Source organism: Terrapene carolina, unplaced genomic scaffold, assembly GCF_002925995.2.
Source record: "Terrapene carolina triunguis isolate 2854851 unplaced genomic scaffold, T_m_triunguis-2.0 Scaffold96, whole genome shotgun sequence".
NCBI lineage: Eukaryota > Metazoa > Chordata > Testudines > Emydidae > Terrapene > Terrapene triunguis.
In genome coordinates this window covers 21,540,187-21,563,745 of record NW_020664447.1, presented here as the reverse complement: position 1 = coordinate 21,563,745, position 23,559 = coordinate 21,540,187, and the positions used below count along the sequence as shown (strand labels likewise).

Sequence of the window (23,559 nt, the reverse complement as noted above, 5' to 3'; positions counted from 1 at the left end):
AGAGCATCTGAAGAAAGTCTCAGATGTTGCCTGTTGCTCTAAGGCAGGGGTCTCAAACTCAAATGACCACGAGGGCCACATGAGGACTAGTGCATTGGCCCAAGGGCCGCATTACTGACACACACACACACACCCCCCACCGCCCTTGGCCCCGCCCCCACTCCACCCCTTCCATGAGGCCCCGCCCCCACTCCACCCCTTCCCCGAAATCCCCACCCCAACTCTGCCCCCTCCCTGCCCCCAGGGGGTGCAGGAGGGGTGTGGTGGGGTCTTAGGGCAGGAAGTTGGGGTGAGGGGTGCAGGAGGGGTGAGGGGTACAGCAAGGGGTCAGGGTGTGGCAGGCAGCTCAGGGCAGGGGGTTGGGGTGCAAGAGGAGTGCAGGGTGCAGCAGGGGTTCAGGGCAGGGGGTTGGGGTGCAGGGTGCAGCAGGGGGCTCAGGGCAGGATCGGGGTGCAGGGTGCGGCGGGGGCTCAGGGCAGGGATCAGGGTGCAGGGTACAGGAGGGGGTCAGGGTACAGGAGGGGTGCGGCATGGGGCTCAGGGCAGTGGGTTGGGATGCAGGAGGGGTGCGGGGTGAGGCAGGTGGTCGGGATGCAGGAGTGGTGCTGGGTATGGCAGGGGCTCAGGGGGCTCAGGGCAGGGGGGTTCGGGGGGCAGTATCTGGCCCGGCACGTACTGGGGGCAGGGCAGGCTCCCTGCCTGTCTGCCCTGTCCCCCGCAAGAGGCTGGAACATGGAGAAGGGGGGGCGGAGGGGCTGTGCGTTTCTGTTGCTTGAGGCACCGCCTCCAGCAGCTCCCATTGGCCGTGGTTCCTCATTCCTGGCCAATGGGAGCTGCTGGGGACGCTGCCTAAAGTAACAGCCACACACAGCCCCTCCGCCCCCCCGCCCCCCCTTCCCCACGTTCCAGCCTCTTCCCGGAGCTGCGCAGGGCAGGCAGGCAGGGAGCCTGCCCTGCTCCCGGTGCTTGTCCGGCCGCTCTGGTAAACACTGGGGGAGGGCGGCTGCTCTAAGGCATAGTGCTGTCTAAAGGTATGGGCTGAGGCCCAGGCACCAACTCTACAAACGTCCGTCATAGGTACATTGTGCAGGAAAGCCGTGGAGGCTAAGGGTCTAGTGGGATGTGAGCGAATCCCCATGAGGGATTGGCAGTCACACTGATAGAGTTTTGTGCGATTATGGATCTACGTGGAAAGGCTTTATTTAGAGACGGTGCTCCTTTTGGAGCATTCAGTGATGGATAGAAACAGTCTGGGTGATTTATGGGATGGTTTAGTCCTGTCTATGTAAGAAGCTAATGCCCTCTGAACATCAAGATTATGAAGTGATGTTGCATAGTTGGCTATGCAGAGGTGAGGGGTAGGCAAGGAGTAAGCCTTATTGCCAAAACTGATCCAGTCTTTTCCAGTCCTTATGAGTTGTGTTTCAGGGCTGTTGTTGCATGCCACATCGCTGGACTGCATGTATCACTAAGAAATTAGGCACTGGATGCGAAGTCCATGCCCTTTGTTGGTACACACCTCCCGTTGGACCGCCCGCCGGCTAGAGAGGCAGCTGCAGGGGTCCACAGAATGACCCTTACAGGGTCCATCAGTGCCTCATTCATGTGAAGGGCACATTTTTTTTATTTTATTTTTTTTAAACGAAGCGGATGTATGCAAAAAAGTCCACTAGCCCATGCTGTATCACAGGGACTTCCTCAAGGGAGATATCCAGAGAGGGCCACCCTCCCAAATAAGCCATGGAACAATTTGAAATCATCCCCTATATTAGGAGGGAGGAGGCATTAACGTGTCCCCTGTGAACAATGATGGCAAGTGGATGGTTCTTCCTCCTCTTCCCCTGGTACCACTGAGGGTGCTGGTACAGAAGCTGTGGGGAATTAGTGTGTGCTGGGTCTGGCCGTGGCAGGCAGTCCCCCCCTTGTGTGGGGCATATGACCCATGGAGTCCAGTATGCCCATTGGCATGGGAGTCCCCATACCACCGTAAGTACCCAGGAACAGCATAATATGCTCCAGGAGAGACTCCTGGGTTGACTGACTCCTGATGGATAGGAGCCGATGATGGAATAGCTCCGTTCTTCCTCCTTCAAATAAGGAGCGAGACAGTGAGTGATGTTGGGGACACAGGGAGACTTGGTGCCGAGGGAATCATTCTCATATCAGTACCACAAATAGGGGGAGATCAGGGGCAGAGCTGAATACCAGAACCCTCTGTTTGAGGAACTGCTGCTGTGCTGGTTTGATTGGCCCCTGGGGCTGCCTCCTTGTCAGTGCCAGGACCGCGGAGAAGGTGGCACTGCTGGCTGCGCCTCTGTGCATGTTGGGTGCACCTTTGAAGAAGCTGTCTTTTGTAGCGGCACCGCACTGCTGTTTGTAGATTGCGGTGCGGAGGCACAGGTTTTTGGTTTCCCCTTAGTGCCTGTGTCGGAGCCGACTCTTGTAGAGTCTCTGGCTCTAGCAGTGCCGGGAATTTCCGCTACTTCAGCTCCCGGTGCTGACAGCACAGCTGGTGCCAGTATTGGATGCCTGCCCGCAGAATAAACATACATCACAGTGCAGAGGCATGGGGTTTTGATTTCCCCTTAGTGCCTGCATCGGAGCCTGCTCCTGTAGAGTCTCTGGCTCCAGCGGTGCCAGAGTTTACCACCATCTCAGCTCCCGGCGGTGCCGGCACTGGATGCCTGCTGGCGGAGCGGCTGTAGATTGTAGCGTGCAGGCACGGCGCTCCAACCTCCCCTCAGTGTCTGTGCTGGAGCCGTTCCCCGAAGTCTCTGCAGCAGTGCCGAAGCGCTCAGCTACCCGAGCTCCCGGCACTAACAACACAGCCGGTGCTATTATTATCCGTGGGACGGCTATGGGGTTCCCCCCCCCGCCCTGTAGAGGGGATCCAGGTGCTTCCTCGAGCGATGCCCAGCGTGGCACTCCAATGTAGGGTTGGGGAAAGCATTCCTGTCCGAACCCAAGGCTGGCGAAGTGTGTGTGTGTGTGTGTGTGTGGTGGTGGAGGGGGGTTCCCAAGCCTCATGCTCTGACAGGTCCGAGAGACTTCTCCACTCCCTGCCTTTCTGTGAGCCTGAGGCAATGCAACACTTTGTTAGTGCCTGCACTGGAGGCACTAACACACAGGCAGCAAAACACACCAATCGTGGCTCTCAGGGACAGGCACTTCGAGCCTGGAGGCAAAGCGCTGAGAGCCCTCAAAACAGCTGTCTTTCAGAAGTTCCTGGCTGTGAGGGTTTTTTTTTTTTTTTTTTTTAAGGAGAAAAGAAAAAGGGAAACAAGTTAAGTAGCTGCTAATAAAGAAACTAAATAACGGACTGTAACTAATTAACTACAAAGTAGCAAGAGGCGCTGCTGATTGCTCCCACTCCTAGCCAAGGAACTGAGTGGGGGTTAGTCGCACAGCATCGGTAAACTGCCTGCAGCAGCACGAGACAGGGACCACGCATGTGCGATCCAATCGGGGACTGCTACTAAAAGTCTCCGACTACGAGCGCAGGGGCGCATGAACACCTAAAGTGGAGCACCCACAGGGACAGCACTCGAAGAAGAAATACTATTTATTTTGCTGATTTTTACAGTGCAAATATTTGTAATAAAAATAATATAAAGTGAGCACTGTACACTTTGTATTCTGTGTTGTAATAGAAATCAATATATTTGAAAATGTAGAAAAACATCCAAAATATTTAATTTCAATTTGTATTCTATTGTTTAACAGTGTGATTAATCACAATTAATTTTATCGCGATTTATTTTTGAGTTAATCACGTGAGTTAACCGCCATTAATTGACAGCCATAATAAAAATCTAAAAAATGCTTAAAGTCCATAATTTTGTGCAACTGTGAAAATTTAAAGTGATAAATCTAAAAAATGCTTAAAAATAAATATTAGCAGCTGAAATAATAAAAAAAGCAAATTCTGCCAAGCATATAGATATATAAAAATATAAACATAGGGAGTGTATTTGTTTAGTAATACAGTTTTTATTACATTTTATTTGTTAGCATTGCAGAGCCAAAACTTGTAAGAAAGTAAACTATTCCATTCTGGCTCATCCATCAACAGACTCATTAACCAAGTTCCAACTGCAGAATTAAAGTATATTTTCCAGTATGTCTATGTGTAAAAGGGTTGCTCACAGATAAATGACAGAAATTTTTTTTAATTTTTACTGGTGAAGTCACAAAAAAGCTTTATTTTCAAATCCCAGGGTGAGTAAGACTGGCCATTTGGATGGTTGTGGAGCAGGGAGCTTTACTTTCACTTGTAAACTAAACACATTTGATATGGAGTTGTCGAGATTTTGCAATTAAAACTCTAAGAAGAATATTTACCAGTTATTTTAAGCAAGTTATTTCATTTAGTTTAACTGATTTTTCTATTCCTATAATTTTAATTTAAATGTCAACTCACCCGTTGGTAGTTGGAGTAGTCCCGAGGAGCATTAAATTGGGGCTGTGAGTAACCACTGTTAGGAGTGTTGGAAAATGAAGGGCGGTAGCCATCATACCCTCCTAAGGATTAGAATACAAATGCTTACTGAAGGGCACATAACCTGTCTTCATAAGTTATGCTATACACATAAAAGGCCACTGAGGGACTTCATTGACTTTTAAGAAAAAAACTTGAATAAAAAAGTGTTGTGTGCCAGCAGACTGTGTAAACATCTGTAAAATAACCTACATCTTCTCATTAAGACCTTGTAAAAAACTGGGGAGGTGGTATCTGAGGATGTTTCTCTGATGATCTTTAGTACAGGTTTAATCTGTTATTTATTATTTGTATTACCATATGCCCAGGAACCCTAGTCATGGACCAGGACCTTGTTGTGCTAGGCACTGCACAAACATTGAACAAAAGATGATTCTTCATTCAGTTCTCAGAGATAGTCCAGCTGAAGCCTAGAATTTAAACTGCTTTGTTAAGATAGAACAAAGTGAATACCACCACCACAAGCTTAAATATCTTCCCAATATGTTTCTGTATTAAACAATAATAGGGTCAACATAACTAAGGTCTCGTGCCATTCTGTGATCCTGAAAAAAAAATTCAGATAAAGTCTCAAAATTTTGATAAAATATATATATAGATATATATTTATTTTTTACCTCTAAACCCATTGGCAGGTCCCCTGTATCCATTCATTAAGCCCCGAGTGCCGCGTGATCCACCACGAGACACTCCCCGGCTGTTATAATAAGGCTGACTGTTACGTGGGAACCCAGTATTCTGTTGTGGAGGCTGCTGGTGGTTACCTGCCACTTGATGGGACTGGTCCGGGGAACCATGGTAGGTGCCAACCACTATAATAAAAAACCAACAATGGAAGTTTATGTTTTCTATGTTCCCCAAACACTGAAAGGTATCAATTTAAAGCAATCAAGTCTGCCTTAGTATCATCAAGCACAGCAGTAAATGTTTACGAATCCAAAGACAGATGGTTTGCAGAACTAAAAGTTGCTATTCTGACACACTCCACAATATTAAAATAATGCAAGATGTCTAGTGTTCAGTGAAGTCAGTGTCAACAGGCCTCAAGTTAGTACAATTAAACTTTTCACTGGTGTTTTTTTCTTTTTTTAAATCGACAAAGAAAAAAAACTTCACACCACACAGGCCTGAAACAAGTGGAAACATTCTCAAGTGACTTCCACAATCTTTCCATGAAGTTGCTAAACATAGGGCCCAGAGGCAGCGACACTGCTCCATAAAAAAAATTTATTCTACATGCAGAACTTCCCCTCAGTTGGATTCTCCTCATTAAGAGTTTCGGTTTTGTAGAGACTCCCCCGAAGAACAAAATTTTACGCATTCTAAATTCCATTTAATTTTAAGTCGGCTGCCAGATTTCTTGGAATTTGGTCTCCATGATTATCCTCCACTGGAAGCCTCCCTTTTAGGCTAAAATAATGTTTTAATTTTGTCTAACAAGTTTACCTGTCTGGAGCTGTTCTTGCTGAAGTTCTGATTGTTCTACTTGGTGAGGCTGATTGGAGAAACTCTGGTTGTAACTGGCCTGGTACTGATTTGGTTGCTTTAGGGTTTCTGGCTCATTGACAGGAGGAACAGGTGCATTCATATTGAATACCTACAATGGTAGGAAAAAACTAAGTATCTCTCTGGTCTACATTTTCCCATTTTGTACTTACATGTCTTTTGCATACAATCTGAGACTATATGCTTTATAAACTGACAAAAGCAGCAATTACCTTCCTTTCTGTAACTGTTGTTCTTTGAGATGTGTTGCACATGCCCACTCCATTGTGGGTGGGTGTGCACTTTGTGCACAGATGTCATTTCCCCCCCACAACCCCTTCAGCAGTACCCGTCAGGATGGCTGGAGCGCCCCCGCCCCATGCCAATGCATGGTGATGTAAGAAGGCGGAGACAACCCAACCTCCCTCAGTTCCTTTGTACTGGATGTACTCTGATGGAGAGGGGAAGGTGGGCAGGCTGTGGAATGGAAATGTGGAACACGTCTCGAAGAACAGTTACAGAAAGGTAGGTAACCGTTTCTTCGAGTTATTGAACATAATTTCCACAGTAGGTGACTCTCGAGCAAACATCTATGAAGGTGGATTCGGAGTTTATCTGAATAGTGATGGCAAGACCACCCGCCCAAAACTGGCATAATCTCTGGACTGATAGTCAATGGTGTAATGAGAAGAGAAGGTGTGGCTGATGACCAAATTGCTGCTTTATTAATGTCAACAAGTGATACGCGAGCTAGGAAAGCCGCAGAAGCTGCTTGTGCTCTAGCAGAACATGCTAGTACTCAAGATGACAAGGTCACATTAGCCAGCTGGTAGTATAAATTGGTTCAGAAAGGGATTCTCTAGGAGGAAACTGGCTTGGCCCTTAACTCTATCAGCAACTGTAACAAAAAGCTGCGTAAAAGTCCAGAACGATTTAGTATACTCCAGGTAGATAGCGAATGCTCTTCTCACATCCAATGAGTGAAGTCTTTCTTCATGCTTATGGTGATGGAGTTTTGGAAAAAACGGGCAAATATATCGTTTGGTTAACATGAAAACTAGAGAGTACTTTTGTAAGGAACTTTTGTTGCAGCTGAAGATAAACCGTAGCTTTATAAAAAAACTGTATAAGGGGGTTCTGGAACTAAATCTCTCAAAATGCCACCTTCGTAGAAAGGTGAAGGAGGGAGCTAGTCACAAGGTGTTCAAAGTGGGGTCTCATTAGAATTGCCAGGACTAAGCTGAGATCTCAAGGAGGGCTGGGGACCTGCACTTGAGGGCATAATCTATTATCCACCCATACATCAAAGCTGAGATAGCAGCCAAATGCACCATTACAGAACAGTCAGATTCTGTTTTAGATCTAGAAGAGAGTCCAGCCAATATTCAGGGGTGCTTGCCGAGGAGATACACGTTTCTCATTAACCCAAATGGAGAAGCACTTCCATTTAGCCAAGTAAGTGACCCTAGTTAGGGTCTTCCATTATTTAGAAGTACATTCTGGACATCCTGTTAGCAGGACCTTTCAAAGGGATTCAGCCATGAAGCATCTATGTTGTGAGATGGAGCGCTTGTGGAGGCTGGAGTGGTCTCAAGAAATTATGTCTGGATTCAACAAGAAGAATAGAGGAGGCTCTGTTGACAGAATCAGGAAAGCTGAGTACCAGTACTGAAAGGGCCATGCCAGTACTTTAAAAGTATGAGACGAGCATGGTCCTTTTTTATTTTTGGATACTACTCTGAAGAACAAAGGAATTGTAGGGGAGGCATATAGAAGGGAATTCTCCCAGGATAGGAGAAAGGCATCTGTTGGGGATCTAGGCTGAGACCCCGGGGAACAGAACTGGCAACATTTTCTATTGGGTCTTGTTGCAAAAAGGTCCACTTGGGGAAACCCCGAGAGTTGGAAGATAAACCTGGCTACATCTGGGGGTAACAACCACTCGTGTTGATCGGTGAAGGATCTTCTCAGCTGACCTGCCACTGTGTTCTGTTTCCCCGAAAGGTAAGCAGCTTTGAGGTGAATCAACTGAGTTGAGATGTACTACTCAACTCCCTGACATTTATGACCAAAGGCCTTGTGTCTTCGGGGACCCAATGTGAGCCCCCCAACCTAGAGACGATGTGTGCGCGACTAGAGTGCATGTTCATAGCATGGGAAGGAAGCCAACTTCCAAGCAAATTTTTAGAGGGTCTATCCACCAATCCACAGACAACACAACTAGCTCTGGCACTTGAACCATCTTGTCCAAATGGTGGCAATTCAGGGCATATACTGTTGTTAGCCATGTTTGCAGCTTCCTGAATGGCAGTTTGGCGTGCTGCCCTACATAGGTTCATGCTGCCATATGACCGAGCAGCCTGAGGCACTTACGTACTGTTATGAGCAGGTAAGCCTTCATTCGAACTATTAGGTCTCAAATAGTTTTGAACTTGGTTTGTGGTAGAAAAGCTCTAGCTTTGTGGAGTCAAGGATTGCTCCACTGAAATCTATTGTCTGTACAGGCTTCCATACTGATTTTTCTCAATTCACTCAGTGCCTCAGAGCATTGAATATGGATAGAGCAGTGAATATCCTGGACAGAACCTGCGACTCTGATCGACCTCGGATCAACCAGTCACTCAGGTATGGGAAGACATGGATGCCTAATTTTGGAAGATGAGCTGGTACCACAGCTGCCAAGCCAAACGGAAGCACTATGAACTGATCATGATGAATATCACGCATTAACCTGATAAATTTTCAATGGTCGGGACATATTGCAAAATGGAAGTACGTGTCCCTCAAGTCAAGGGCCCCATACCAGTCTCCTTCTTCTAGGGAAGGGATAATTGACACTAGGAACAGTGTGAGATTTTATTTTCTGCAGGAATTTGTTCAACTCTCTTAGATCTAAGATGGGCATGAGATCTCCCTTTGTCTTGGTAATCAGGAAATAACAGGAATAGAAGCCTTCTCTCCTGAGGCTCAACGGTACTTTCTCTACAATCCGTCTGAAAGAGATTCTCGACACTGCCCTTCAGTGGGAGGTCCAGAGTGGTCCCTGACTGGGGGAGCGGGAGTATATAGAGAGAGGGGCAGGGTGTATTAAACTGGATGGCATACCTCTGTTCCACCATACTTAAGGCACACCGGTCTGACATTATGTGGGTCCAAGTACTTAGGAAGCGGGACAAGCATTTGGTAAACAAAAAAAAAGGGGGAGCAGACAGAAGTGAGGAGACTGGAATAATGTCCTCAACTACCCAATCAAAATGCCTGTTTGGAAGGGGCAGCTGGATGTGATGAGCTCATTGACACTGAAGAGGAGGGTGCCTTCTATAGCTCCTTCTCTGTTTTCCTAGGCGGATCTTGGGAACGGGGAGCAAAGCTATGGTGACAAAAAGGTGCGTCCTTTTTGTCACAGGATTTAAGTGTAGCCCTGGAATCTTTAAGGCTATGAAGCCTGCCATCAATTTTCTCAAAGAATAGGTAGGCCCTTCAAACAGATGGTCCTGTACCACCGGTTGTACTTCTGGCAGGCAGTTTGGATGACCAACAATAAATACCTTCTCCCAGCAATCGCTGGTGCCATGGTTCATGCCACTGAATCTGCACTATCCAGACTGTCCTGGAGGACAGTTCTGGCAACCAATTTACTCCCCTCCACCATTACAGAGAACTCTTGTTTGTAATTCTCTGGTAATTTGTCCTTGAATTTAGCAATGTTCTCCCAGTGTGAATAATTGTATCAACTCAGGAGTGCCTGCTGGTTTGAGATCTTAGCTGCAGGCTCCCTAAGGAATAAAGTTTGTGACCAAACAGATCTAGTCTTCTTGAGTCCTTGCTCTGAAGTGGAGATATGTTCACCCTTTCTTTCCTGCGCACTGGCAGTTGAGATACCACAAGAGAAGTGGAGGAGTGATTGCAAAAACATTCATACCCTTTAGAGGGGGTGAAGTATCTTCTCAGCCTGTTTTGCTGTTGGAGCCAGGGAAAAGGGTGTCTGCCACAGAGTCCTGATGAGCTCCATGACTGCCTCATTGATTGGCAGAGCAATCTCAGTCAAGGTGGCAGAGATACCTCTCCTGCCTGGATGCCAAACACCTGAGACCACTCTTTTCAGCAGACCTTGGTGGGCCCTGTAGCCTTCTGGAGGAGGTGTGTGGGCACAGAATTCATGCCCCCCACAAATTTCTTTGCTTCTCTGCCAAAAAAAATGACACTCTGATGGGGAAGCAAAAGGAAGCCTCAAGAGCAGTCACGTGCCCCTCCCCAGCAGCACAGGTGCATCTTTTCGGACACCCAGAGCAGCCGATGGAGAGGTAAATCACTGTGGGCTACGGGAAGTGGAGGGGCAGTGCCTGAAGACGCCCCAGCCGGTGCTGGGTCAGACCCATCCAACTGGTGTGCATCCAGACTCCACCCATACCCAGAACCCCTGCCAAGCCTAACCTGCCTTCACCCAGAAACACCTCCCCACACTGAGAGCCCCCCACCGCACCTAGTCCTAGGGCTGGGGGACGCCCTGGCCAGTCCCAGCTGGGGGAAGAGCGCAAAGTGGCCGGGCCGGGCCAGACCCCCCCCCGCAGAAATCTCCCCCGCTACAGGAAGCTCCGCATCCTCACCCCCTTGCTTCCTGCCCCCCATCGCTCCTCAATGTAGTGGGAGGGGTCACTGTCGGGGGAGCTGCTCCCCCGTCTGCCCACCCTCATGTATCTGAACCCCCTCCCATACCCAGACCCCTACACCTGAACCCCCACCAAGCCTCACCCCCTGCACTCGGCGCTCCCAGCTAAGCTCCACCCCCTTACATCTGGAGCCCTACCCCGGAACCCAGGCCATCCCCCCGGTGAGCTCAACCCGCCCGCACTAGAACCCCCAACATGACAAACTCCACACCCTATGTACCTGGACTACCCTGACTAGCCCCCCCACACCTGGAACCCCCCACTGAGCCCCAACCAGCTGCACTCAGACCCCCACCCAACCAAGGCCCACTCCCCCAGTACCCGGACTCCCCCTGCCGAGCCCTTCCCCCCACACCTACCTTCATCTGGACCCACTGCTAAGTCCCATTATCCCTGCACCTGGAACCCCCCAAGTGCATCCAGATTCCCCCCCTCGGTATCCCCACTGAGATGCCCTCACCCAGACTGCCCCACACAGAACCTTAACAGCCCATACCTGAATCCCCCCCACACTAAGCCCCTCCACGCTTGGATCCTGCCAGGCTGAGCCTGCCTGCCCACACCTGGTGCGCCTGGCACAGAGAAGCAGGCCTCGCCCTTGCGCTGTGTCAGGGTGGGTGCACCTCATTGCCAAGTCCATATCCCTGAAGGGGAGGAGGAGGGGAGTGGGTGGCCTGCAGAGTGATCTCCCTGCTCCGTGCAGCCAGTGGCCCGTGCTCGCCACTGCCATGCTGGAGCCTCCACCTTTATTTATTTACAAATAAAATTTGAAGAATTTTAAAAAATAGTGTGTGCAGAATTTTTAATTGTTTTGCACAAAATTCTATCAGGAGTACTATTTACAAGGCGTGAAGAAGGTATTTGAATAAACAAGTCTGAAATCATGGACAACAATCACTGTCAGTAAGAAGGAACTGAGAAGAGTTGAGGGTGGCTCCTCTTATACTAGCACACAGTGGCGAGCGGCCACAGGGGGCACTCCAGCCACCCCAACAGGTACCACTGAGGGAAAAAAGTCTCTGACATCTGTGCACTAGGCACGCACACACCTACAGTGGAATTAACATGTGCAACCACTCGAAGAAGAATAGAGCCTATTCTAAGTGCAATTATATAACACATTCCAGGGTCAAAATAATGGCTATCAGAAGATTTGATTAACAGAACAAAGTGATTTAGCATTAAGTTCATTTGGTACTTACTGTTTGCATGGATTGGAATGGAGCTGCATTAACGTTGATTCCACTGCTATGTAAAGGTTTGCTAGACCCAGCCTGGAATACCTGTGGCTGGGGTGCAGTAGGAAGTGGTGACGATGCTGGGGTTTGGTCTGCACTCAAAGACATTGAAGCCTAGCAATTGAAATGAAGACCACTTAAGCAATAATTCATACAGCAACTGATTACGTCAAGTCATCCTATACCAAATTATAGGCAAGGCCTGAAAAATATTGCTATTGACATGTGAAGGAGGCTCTACCTCAACTAAACTATAGCCCCCCCTCCACAGCACAATTGGATGAATGAAAAAGAAAAGTTTTCCCACTCTCATGAACCTCAGAGAAGGACAGAGAAGTGAGTGAATGGAGGAAAAGCAAGTGCCCAATATGACACCTACTAGCCACGGTCAATAACATGGCCCTCTTCCTCCAAACTAGCATCCTGCATGCTTGTGCAATGAAATTCTCCACAAGGTGCTCCACTGAGAAGTACTAGCCTCTCACCTCTATCAGCATCTAGCTGCTGGTGATTTAATGAATTTAAGTCTTGAATATAGAGAACTCAAACAACTGCTACCAAAAAATGTAAGATTTCACAAAATTTGAAGTCACAAATAAGGTCAAGGCATTTGTAAAAAACAATTACTCACCTTTGTAACTACTGTTCTTCGAGATGTGTTGCTCATATCCATTCCAATTAGGTGTGCGCGTGCTGCGGGCACGGCTGTTGGAGAATTTTTACCCTAGCAACACCCGGTGGGTCGGCTGTGGAGCCCCCTGGAGTGGTGCCTTCATGGCACTTGATATATACCCCAGCCAACCCAGCGTCTCCTCAGTTCCTTCTTGCCGGCTACTCCAACAGAGGGGAAGAGGGGGCAGGTTTGGAATGGATATGAGCAACGCATCTCGAAGAACAACAGTTACAAAGGTGAGTAACCATTTTTTCTTCTTCTTCGAGTGCTTGCTCATATTGATTCCAATTAGGTGACTCCCAAGCCTTACCTAGGCAGTGGGGTCGGAGTGAAGCAACATGGACTGTAGGACTGCTCTACCAAACGCCATGTCATCTCTGGCGTGGCAGACAATGGCATAGTACGAAGCGAAAGTGCGTACCGAGGACCAAGTCGCAACTCTGCAGATCTCCTGGATCAGGGCCAGGAACGCCGACGACAAAGCCTGGGCCCTTGTGGAATGAGCAGTGAGGGGCAGGGTCGGTACCAGCCAGATCATAGCAAGCGTGGATGCAGGACGTGATCCATGAAGAGATCTGCTGAGAGAAGACCGGGAGGGCTTTCATTCGGTCTGCCACCGCAACAAAGAGCTGGGTCGTCTTCCAAAACGGCTTCGTACACTCAATGTAGAAGGCAAGGGCCCTACGGATATCGAGGGAGTGCAGCCACTGTTCCTGGCGACTGGCGTGCGGTTTTGGATTAAAAAAATGGAAGAAAAATGTCCTGGCTGATATAACCTTGGGAAGAAAGGCCAGGTGAGGCCGAAGCTGCACCTTATCTTTATGGAAGATCGTGTAAGGTGGTGCCAAGGTAAGGGCTCTCAGCTCGGAGACCCGCCGCGCCGACGTGATAGCGACCAGGAAAGCCGTTTTCCAGGAGAGGTAGAGAAGGGAGCAGGCGGCCAGCGGCTCGAACGGGGCCCCATAAGTCTGGAGAAGACCAGGTTAAGGTCCCATGTGGGGACTGGCTGTCGATCTTGTGGGTAGAGACGGTCCAAGCCCTTGAGAAACCTTCCAACCGAGGAGGGCGCCCCATCCCAGGGCTGACGCATCCGTGACGAAGGACAAGGAGGGCTGCAGGCTGTGAAAAGGAGCTCCTTCGCATACTGCCTGAGGATATAGCCATCAGCAGAGGGAGGCCAGGACGCTCCAGTGTCCCAACCTGGGCGATAGACTGATGCCAGCCAGGCTTGTAATGGGCGTAGTCGAAGTCTGGTGTACCTGGTCACGTACATGCAGGAAGCCATGTGGCAGAGAAGACTCAAGCAGTTTCTTGCCAATGAGGTTGGGAAGCTCTGAAGGCTCCAGACGAGGGCCACAATAGACTGGAAACGAGCGTCCGGCGGGAGGGCTCGTGCCTGCACGGAGTCTAGAACCACCCCAATGAATTCTATTCTCTGGGTCGGTTCTAGTGTCGATTTTGCCACTAACCGACGAAACGTGTCCATGACCAAGTGGAGGTGGGACTGCATCTGTTCTCTGGTGCGCCCCGGATAAGCCAGTCATCGAGGCAAGGGTATACCTGCACCCGCCCTCGGGCGGTTTCAGGGAGGCTGGTCTCTGATGAGGCGGGCCACCCTTTTCCAGCTTCCGGTGCCACTTCTGGCCAGAATGGAAGCAGTGCCGGGCTGGTGAAGTCGGTTGCGGTGCTGGGGAGCATCAGTGCCGCGGGTCTCATTCAGAGTCCAACCATGGTGCAGCTCCTTCCACTGCCGCCGGGACGCTGCGCACCAAGGTGCTTGGTGCTGGATCTTGGCATGCCGCAGGAGGCTCAGGGCTAAGAGCCGCCTCCATGAGGAGCGGTTTTAAACAAAAGTCCCGCTCCTTCTTAGTCCGGGGACGAAACCCTTTGCAGATCCTGCACTTGTCTGCTTGATGAGACTCCCCCAGACACTTCAGGCAAGAGTCATGGGGGTCTCCAGTTGGCATGGGCTTAGAGCAGGAACCGCAGGGCTTGAATCCTGGAGCTTTGGGCATGAGGCCAAGAGAAAAATCAGGCAGGAGGGGAAAAAATCCAACTATATCAAGAACTATAACTACACCGGACCCTCGCTAGAACGCGAGATTTGGGATCCATGCGCGGGACCACATTAAAATGAATTGCAAGTAAAGTAATTAAATTTGGGATCCATGGCCGCGACTGCATTATATGCAAATTTGTGCTATATAGACGTGAGTTCTACAGAGGGTCTGGTGTATTAACTGTTAACTGTAAACTACTAACAATAAACTATGCTAGGGAGAGTGGAGAGCAGCGAAGCAGAACTCCACAGTTCCAATGACCATCATGGGCGGTAAGAAGGAACTGAGGAAGCGCTGGGTCAGCTGGGGTATACATCAAGCGCCATGAAGGCGCCACTCCAGGGGGCTCCACAGCCGACCCACCGGGTGTTGCTAGGGTAAAAATTCTCCGACAGCCGTGCACACAGCGCGCGGGCACACCTAATTCGAATAGACATGAGCAAGCACTCTAAGAAGAATAATTACTACAACATAAAAAAGGCTATCGACACCTGAAACAAATATTTTAACTATGAAGCTTTATCTTCAAAGCATCATACACTACCCCTTTATTCACACCTGCAGATTGAGATAGTATATTGCTCGCAAAATAAATTCTAATAGGACTTGCCTGAATCTGGTCAATTGATTCTTTCTGTGGCCGTTGCTCTGTTGTATGAGAAGGCTGATACATGGGCTGGGATGCTGTGTAACCCTCACTTGTAGAAGAAACCAAGGGCACCTGCCAGAAAGAATTTAAGATTTAGCAAAAGCTTCTTCAAGTTTTACAAACCAGAGACATTACAACTTTGGAAGGAACTGTGCCTGTGGTAAAAATCTTGTTATGGATACCCAACATTTTTACTAATATCCACAGTAGCAATATACTTATGCACAACTTGATTAAAATTTAGAAATGCTGAAACAGGGGAAAAGCGATTTTAATTGATCTGTTCTAGTGTACACCCACTGCTCTGGACAGAAGTTCCAAGTTGATTTATATTTTTGTCCAATCCAGTTGGAGGTGTGTGTTTTGTTTTAAATGAAAATTCTTCCTACTGTTATGTCTCCTAAGGTGACCACAAGAGAAAGCATATAGAGTACTAGGGATGAGGAACACTGTGTAGCAGCAGGCACTGAGGTGATGTTTGTCATCATGAACCCACCCTAACTAAATTTACCTCATTTTAATTCAACTTCCTTGCAGGCTTTGTGGCCTGATGGCAGGTTACGGGGTGAAGCAGACCAGTAAAGTTGGTTTAAAAACTGTTCTACTTCCATCACCAACATGATCCAAAACCACCTACAGAAAAATAAACGTGCTGCCTTGCAACAGAGGTTTGATGGCAATTCTTGAGAGGAAGCCCACAAGACTGGTTGCCAGAGTCACCTTTTTGAACCATCACATATCCCTAATCCACTGTACAGCAAAGCTGGAAGCAGTTTAGCTGCTAGCTATATAAATGGTTGAGGAATTACTGTTAGAACTGGTTTGGACCGGGGGGAGTGCATTGAGGAAAACGCATAAGCACCACTTAACATTGTAAAAAAACCCTGGAAAATATAAAGTTCGGGGGGGGTATGAATGCACACAGGGCACAGGCATGGCCCCAACAGCAGAATCTTGTGCGGACAATCGCTCTAAGACCACACATATCCCACACAGAGTTCAATCTAAAAGGCATGTTGCTCCTAATGAACATTCTCAATCTCTGTTACTCCACATGGCACTTCCTGTTGATCTTCAATGGTGAAGCATTTGTCAATCTTCTAGCAGGGACGCTTCCTGCTAGCTTCCGTTCATTCCAGGGCTCTTATGCATCTACTGGACAAAAAAGTCATGAGACCCTCTACACTGTCACTGATTCTTGTATCAGCTTTTTCCAATGTAAATTCAGCCACTATCAAGTTCGCAGACACCAAAAATTGAAGGGGAGTGGAAACTAACAATATAAAAACATCTTACAAGAAAAAATAAGCTTGATTTCTGACGCACCTAATGGTTAACCTCTTCCAACACAATCCTCACCAATTAAAATAAACCTAAAGCCAATTAAAGATCTAGTAAACGATTTATTGAGGATAGATCTTACCTGCGTAGCTTCTGGTTGCACAGGAACTTGGTTAGGCTGGGAAAGTCTAGATTCAGCATGAACTGGAAATACAATAAATTTACTATGTAACTTTACAATGAGACTTCTTACATGGTGTAAATTATAAGCAGGACGGCAACGCTACCTTTCACTAAGATTGCCCAACACATCCCATAAGAAGTTGTTTACAATTCTGCCAAACTAACATTTTGGGTTGAAATTTTCCAGGCTGTCAGTCAGTCAGTTTCAGGAGGAATTTTGGGGGGGAAATTTCAGCTAAAATGGTTCATCCATTGCAGAGAACAAGGACAGGGACTCTTGGGTTCCATTCCAGCCTCTGGAGGGGAGTGTTCCCGTGTGGGTACAGATTCTTCTGACTGTTTCACCTCTTCTGTCCCATCACAGTCCTCTCTCTTCCTCACCCTGGCTCCTTGTCCCAGTTTCTAGCAAGTCCCAGTCCCGTGCCTCCTGACTCCATTCAAGCGCCAGTCCTCCCTCCCACGTCCTTGTCCCCATTCTTCCCCCCTTGTCTGCATTTGAATCAGGCAGTGTGCGCCACTGTGCTGCCTGGGCCCAGCAGTGAGTCACTGAGAGTACAGGAAAGAGACTCCCTGATCACATTTCAGGTGTCCAAACCTGGCATAGCTGGCAGCAGCCTAGAACTGCAGTTGCGGCAAAAGGCCTGCTCAGCTCTGAGCTGGAACATGCTCAGTGCAGATGGAATCTTTGGGGAATTTGGCGGCTAAAATCAAAGTTTCTACTGCGCACATGAACCACAGTTTTTCAGAGGCTTATGAGTTGGCATGATGTGGGTGGGTTTTCATGAGGACAGAAAGAGGAATATCCCTGCCACAACAGCCACACCCTTCCAAATTTCAGGTCTCTTCTCCAAAGCATGATGCACTAAAGCTATTTGTAGAAAAGCTCCACAAGAGTTTTTAAAATGGACAAAACATTTTTCTTGAGTCTCACCATTCCTCTATCAAATTCCTTTCAAATCCACTGGCAAAGTGTCCCATTTTCTCTAGTGCTAATTGACACAAAGGAATACAACAACAACTACTACTAGTTACTCTGTTAGCTTAAATGTCCAGGCTTGGAGCAGTGGATCAGAAGATTCCAAACCCACCGATGACTCTTCATACGATGATCAGTATGTCACATGAAGGAATTCTGATTTTTTTAGTTTGCTTTTTTTAAAATAAGGAAGTTACATACACAACTGTTAAATGTTCATTACGGTTGCAAAGTTAAGTAGGGCTGTCGATTAATCACAGTTAACTCACACAATTAAAAAAATTAATCGCGATGAATTGCAGTTTTAATCGCACTGTTAAACAACAATGAAAATGTAATATTTTTGCATGTGAGATATTTACGTACCAGATGCTCTAAAGATTCATATGCCCCTTCATGCTTCAGCCACCATTCCAGAGGACATGCTTCCATGCTGATGATGCTCGTTAAAAAAATAATGTGTTAGTTAAATTTGTGACTCAATTCCCTGTGGGAGAATTGTATGTCTTCTGCTCTGTTTTACCCGCATTCTGCCATATATTTCATGTTATACCAGTCTCAGATGACCCAGCATGTTGTTCATTTAAAGAACACTTTTATTGCAGATTTCAAAAAAACGCAAAGAGGGTACCAATGTGAAATTTCTAAAAATAGGTACAGCACTCGACCCAACATTTAGGAATCTGAAGTGCCTTCCAAAATATCTGAGAGGGACGAGGTGTGGAGCACGCTCTCAGAAGTCTTAAAAGAGCAACATTCGAATGAGGAAACTACAGAACCCGAACCACCAAAAAAGAAAAACAATCTTCTGTTGGTGTCATCTGACTCAGATGATGAAAACGAACATGCGCCAGTCTGCACAGCTTTGGATTGTTATCGAGCAGAACCCATCATCAGCATGGATGCATGTCTTCTGGAATGTTGGTTGAAGCATGAAGGGATATATGAATCTTTAGTGCATCTGGCTTGTAAGATATCTTGCGACACCGGCTATAACAGTGCCATGCGAACACCTGTTCTCACTTTCAGGTGACATTGTAAACAAGCAGCGGGCAGCGTTATCGCCTGCAAATGTAAACAAACTTGGTTTGTCTGAGCAATTAGCTGAACACGAAGTAGGACTGAGTGGACTTGTAGGCTCTACAGTTTTACATTGTTTTATTTTTGACTGCAGTTTTTTTTTGTACATAGTTCTACATTTGTAAGTTCAACTTTCATGATAAAGAGATTGCACTACAATCTTTAGGAATTGAAAAATACTATTTTTTGACAGTGCAAATATTTGTAATAAAAATAATATAAAGTGAGCACTGTACATTTCGTATTCTGTGTTGTAATTGAATCAATATATTTGAAAATGTAGAAAACGTAAAAAATGTAAATAAATGGTATTCTATCATTGTTTAATCGCAATTACTTTTTTAAATTGCTTGACAGCCCTAAAGTTAAGCACTCAAAAAAGTTAGGCAACGTCAGAATTAATGTTGCCTGTGTGACCGTAATTCAGCCCCCTTGTGCATATGCATGATAGTGTCTTTAATTACATGGTCGCAAACTATTCACCTCCCCCTCCTCCCCCCCAGGATTCCTGACTCATTCAGAGCACAATGGATAGTACTCACTTAAATGAGCAGTTATTCAATGTTTTGTTTTCTCCTTATTGTTTAATGAGCGACCCCATGCCTTATTTACTGCAGGCTGATCAAACCCTGCTCTGAAAACAATTATTAATTTTCTCATGGGCTTTTCTATGGTGTTCATCACTATAGTGTCTGAGTGACAAGTATTTTTTGACTACCCCTGTGAGATGAGGGAGTATTATCTGAATTTTACAGAAAGGGAACTGAGGCACAGAGATTAAGGTCAGAATTATCCACTAAATCCGGAAATATTAGTCTACAGCACAATGACATCACGTCCTTCACAAGCCAAGTGCTTGGTCTTGTGTTCAAATAATTGAAAGGACACCCAATTACCAGAGATTTTGGGCAATAATTTATACACCAATGCCACAAATGAAAATCAGAGCAACAGACTACTAGATGTCTACAAAGTGCTCCACAGCACAGCTATATTCCATGAAAATCACATAATGACCTCACTGAACACCAAGTGGGTTTAAGTTTAGAGATAACAAAGTTAGGAATGCCTGAAATCAAGTTAATTTTGCAAACCTTCCCCAAGATGCAGTTTTATGATTTACCATTACAAACCTGGAGGACAAACCATCTGAGGCATATCCAAGTTTTGTACTGGATTCATGGGCTGTGCTGATACGATGGCAGGATCAAGAGCCTGATTCTCAAACTCCAACATGGAATCCTAATAGAATAATTCAACAGGATTCAAGCATGCTTTTAAAAATGTATTAAATTATATTGTTATGATCAAGGATTTGGTCTTTTTTTTTAAAATATGAAAAATAGGAATATCAATATATTTAAAATCAACTAAGATTGCAAGGATTCTCCTACACCATTCAGAACCCCAAAATTATAGAACTTACCTCCCAACTATGAAGTATACACTGAAGAGAAGATAATGTAACTATGGCAGCTTGTTTTCACAGGCAAACAGAATAAAGTACAAAAGACAAGCAGGTAACCTGCTCTTTACTACTTAGATGGCTTTATTATTTTTACTTTATATAACTGAGGCTTTACTAACAAATGTAAGAGTTTAGTGTCCCTCTTAAACCAGTTCACCACAGCAAAGCAACTACATACCTGCATGAAGTTGTATGGGCCCTGCATCTGTGCCATAAGGTCCTGTACTCGCTGTTTCCTAACAAGAGGGTCTGCTTGAGTCACAGTAGTGAGAGCATGGGGTTCAGGAACTGGAGGAGATGTAGCTTGTGGTTGTTGCTGGAGTGAATTTACAACCTAGTGAGGAAGTAACAATTGGCTCATGGGTTTCATCTACATATTTGGTTGAGACAATATCAGAAGCAATTTATCAAAAAGAGTAAAAACTTGGAACTTTAATGACAAAGGTTTGGCAAACTAGTAAGTGCAAAACAACTCCAAGTTCTTGGAAAAGAGTATTACTGTAGCTTTCTACAATGCCCGCACAAGGGCCTCTATTACCAGTATGTAGATTTCCTAGAAGGAGGTTTAATGCCTTATTTTTCCTATATATTTCCTTTGCTTTTTTCAAAAATATGAACTGCTCAAAGAATGCTGCTGTGACAAAAGGTTTAGCCACAACTGCAATTACTTCAATTATTCAGTATCCATCCACCCACCATTGTGGTGCATTGTTTTTGACAGGTGAAATGCAAAATCAATTGTTTATTTCTCTACCAATGAGACTAAGGAAGTGTCTACACTTGGAAGTTTACAAAAATAGTTATTCCAGTATAACTCCCCATGTGGGCACACTTAGAGCACGTCTACACTTGCAAAGTTGAAGTGCTGGCAGTTACAATGCCGCTCAGAGAGCGCCAAAGGAAAACCGCTGTTGTGTGTTCACACTGACAGCTGCCTGCACAACAGCATGTTCACATTAATGACACTATTCAGAGCGGAACACTATGGGCAGCTATCCCACAGAGCACCTCTTTCTCTTTTGCCGCTAAGACTTGTGGGAAGGCAAAAGCGGTCGCGGGGCATCCTGGATCCTGTCCCAATGCCCTGTGATTCATTGCTTCGCATCCCAGCAATCCCTGTGCTTCCGTCTGCATTTGGCACCATCTTTCAACAGTTTGTGTACTGCGCACCCTGCCCTGCCTCTTTCCGACAGCAGGAATGGATCCTGAGCTGTTGACCAGTATGCGGTTTGCACTGACCAACACGTCACGAGTGGCAGTGGAGTTATTCCTTGAAACTACAAAAGCAAGAGGAGTGCGACATTGATCTCGCCACACGTAGTAGCTACGACATGAGATTGCTTGTGGCATTCACAGAGGTGCTGATGACAGCTGAACGTCGCTTTTGGGCTCAGAAAACAAGCACTGAGTTGTGGGATCACATCGTCAAGCACGTCTGCAATGATGAGCAGTGGCTGCAGAACTTTCGGACGAGGAAAGCCACATTCATGGGACTATGTCATGAGCTCGCCCCAGCCCTTCGGCGCAAGGACACGAGAATGAGAGCTGCCCTGTCACTGGAGAAGCGCGTGGCGATTGCACCGTGGAAGTTGGCTACTCCAGACTGCTACTGATCAGTTGCTAACCAGTTCGGAGTGGGAAAGTCAACCGTTGGAGTTGTGTTGATGGAAGTGTGCAGGGCTATTAATCACATCCTGCTCCAAAAGACCGTGACTCTGGACAACGCGCGTGACATTGTGGCTGGCTTTGCACAAATGGGCTTCCCTGACTGCGGAGTCGTGATCGATGGCACACATTCCAATTCTGGCATCGGACCACCTAGCCACAGAGTACATTAATCGCAAGGGGTATTTCTCAATGGTTCTCCAGGTGCTTGTGGATTACCGTGGGCGTCACAGACATTAACGCAGGCTGGTCTGGAAAGATGCATGATGCATGCCTCTTTTGGAACACTGGCCTGTTCAAGAAGCTGCAAGCAGGAACTTTCTTCCCGGACCAGAAGATCACCACAGGGGGAAGTCGAAACAACCACTGTGATCCTGGGAAACCCCACCTACCCCTTAATGCCATGGCTCATGAAGCCATACACGGGGCAACTTGACAGCAGCAAGGAGCAGTTCAACAGCAGGCTGAGCAAGTGCAGAATGACTGTGGAGTGTGCGTTTGGCCATTTAAAAGCCTGCTGGCGATGCCTGTATTGGAAGCTGGACATGGTCGATGACAATATTCCTGTGCTTACAGTCGCGTGCTGTACGCTTCATAATATTTGTGAAGGGAAGGGTGAAAGCTTCACTCAGGGCTGGACCGCAGAGGCTCAGCGTCTGGAGGCTGAATTTGAACAGCCAGAGACCAGGGCTATTAGAGGGACACAGCGCGGGGCCATAAGGATCAGGGATGCTTTGAGACAGCAATTTGAAGCTGAAAGCCACTAATATTTGTTGCTATGCTTGGGAGTGCAGTCCTTGTAATGCTAGGTGGTGACTGGTGCACATGATGCAAGAAGGGGCCTTAACATAATTGTATGTTGCTTTGAAGTGCTTTTTGGTTTCACTTTATAGAATAAAGATTGCTTTCAAACAAACAATTATTTTATTGAAAGACAACAACCAGAGGAGAGTCAAATGAAAAAAATCATCAGCAGGGAGGGGGATGGAGGAAGGGAATGAAGGTCTCAAGATGAGGAGGGGTCCCGGATTGCTACAGATTTGTGTATGTCCAGGGATTATACCCAACCTTCTCCTTTGGAGTACGATGCAGTGGGTGCTGTACGTCAGCAGGGCCAAACTGCAGAGGGATGGGTGTTGAGTGCAGTGGGTAGTGGGAGCCCACACTGCTGAACTGTGAGGAATGGAATGCTGCGGGTAGAGAGTGGAGCCAGGAGGTTGGTAAGAGCGTGTTGGCGGTGTGGGGAGGCACATGGGAATGAGTTTTGCGACAGCAGCTGCAGTGGAGGGCAGGCGGGCACGGAGCTGCTTGGTTTGAAGAGCTGGTATCTCCTGGAGGGTGTCTGCTTGGCGCTCCATAACTGTTAAGAGCCACTCTGTGGCTTCTTTCTGGTGTGTCGCCTTCTCCTTTCGGTCCCTCTTCTTGCTGTCCTGCCACTCCTTCAATTCTTTTTTCTCAGTGGCGAAGTGCATCATAACCTCATGAATAAAGTCCTCCTTAGTTCTTCTTGGATGCTTTCTAATTCTGTACAGCCGTTCTGCCGCCGATAACAAAGAGGGAGGCTGTGCTCTCAAGGTCATCTCTGCGAAGTTTAAATGCAACATTTTACAGAAGTTTAAATGCAACATTTTAC

At 46.9% G+C, this 23,559-nt stretch overlaps 1 protein-coding gene across 3 annotated transcripts in view; it reads right to left on the bottom strand.

Moving 5' to 3' along the window:
• CAPRIN1 (cell cycle associated protein 1) overlaps positions 1-23,559 on the bottom strand; it is an 89,431-nt gene that overhangs the window by 5,693 nt on the left and 60,179 nt on the right. For 2 of the 3 annotated variants that reach the window (XM_024213857.2, XM_024213859.2), the window contains exons 10-17: positions 20,440-20,595; positions 19,927-20,035; positions 16,697-16,758; positions 15,235-15,345; positions 11,856-12,005; positions 5,945-6,095; positions 5,116-5,310; positions 4,421-4,521 (exon numbers count right to left, since the gene is read on the bottom strand). In XM_024213857.2, the coding sequence (XP_024069625.1) occupies positions 4,421-4,521; positions 5,116-5,310; positions 5,945-6,095; positions 11,856-12,005; positions 15,235-15,345; positions 16,697-16,758; positions 19,927-20,035; positions 20,440-20,595 (1,035 nt within the window). The remainder of the gene's footprint in view (positions 1-4,420; positions 4,522-5,115; positions 5,311-5,944; positions 6,096-11,855; positions 12,006-15,234; positions 15,346-16,696; positions 16,759-19,926; positions 20,036-20,439; positions 20,596-23,559) is intronic. The other variant, XM_024213860.2, reaches the window with a different exon arrangement.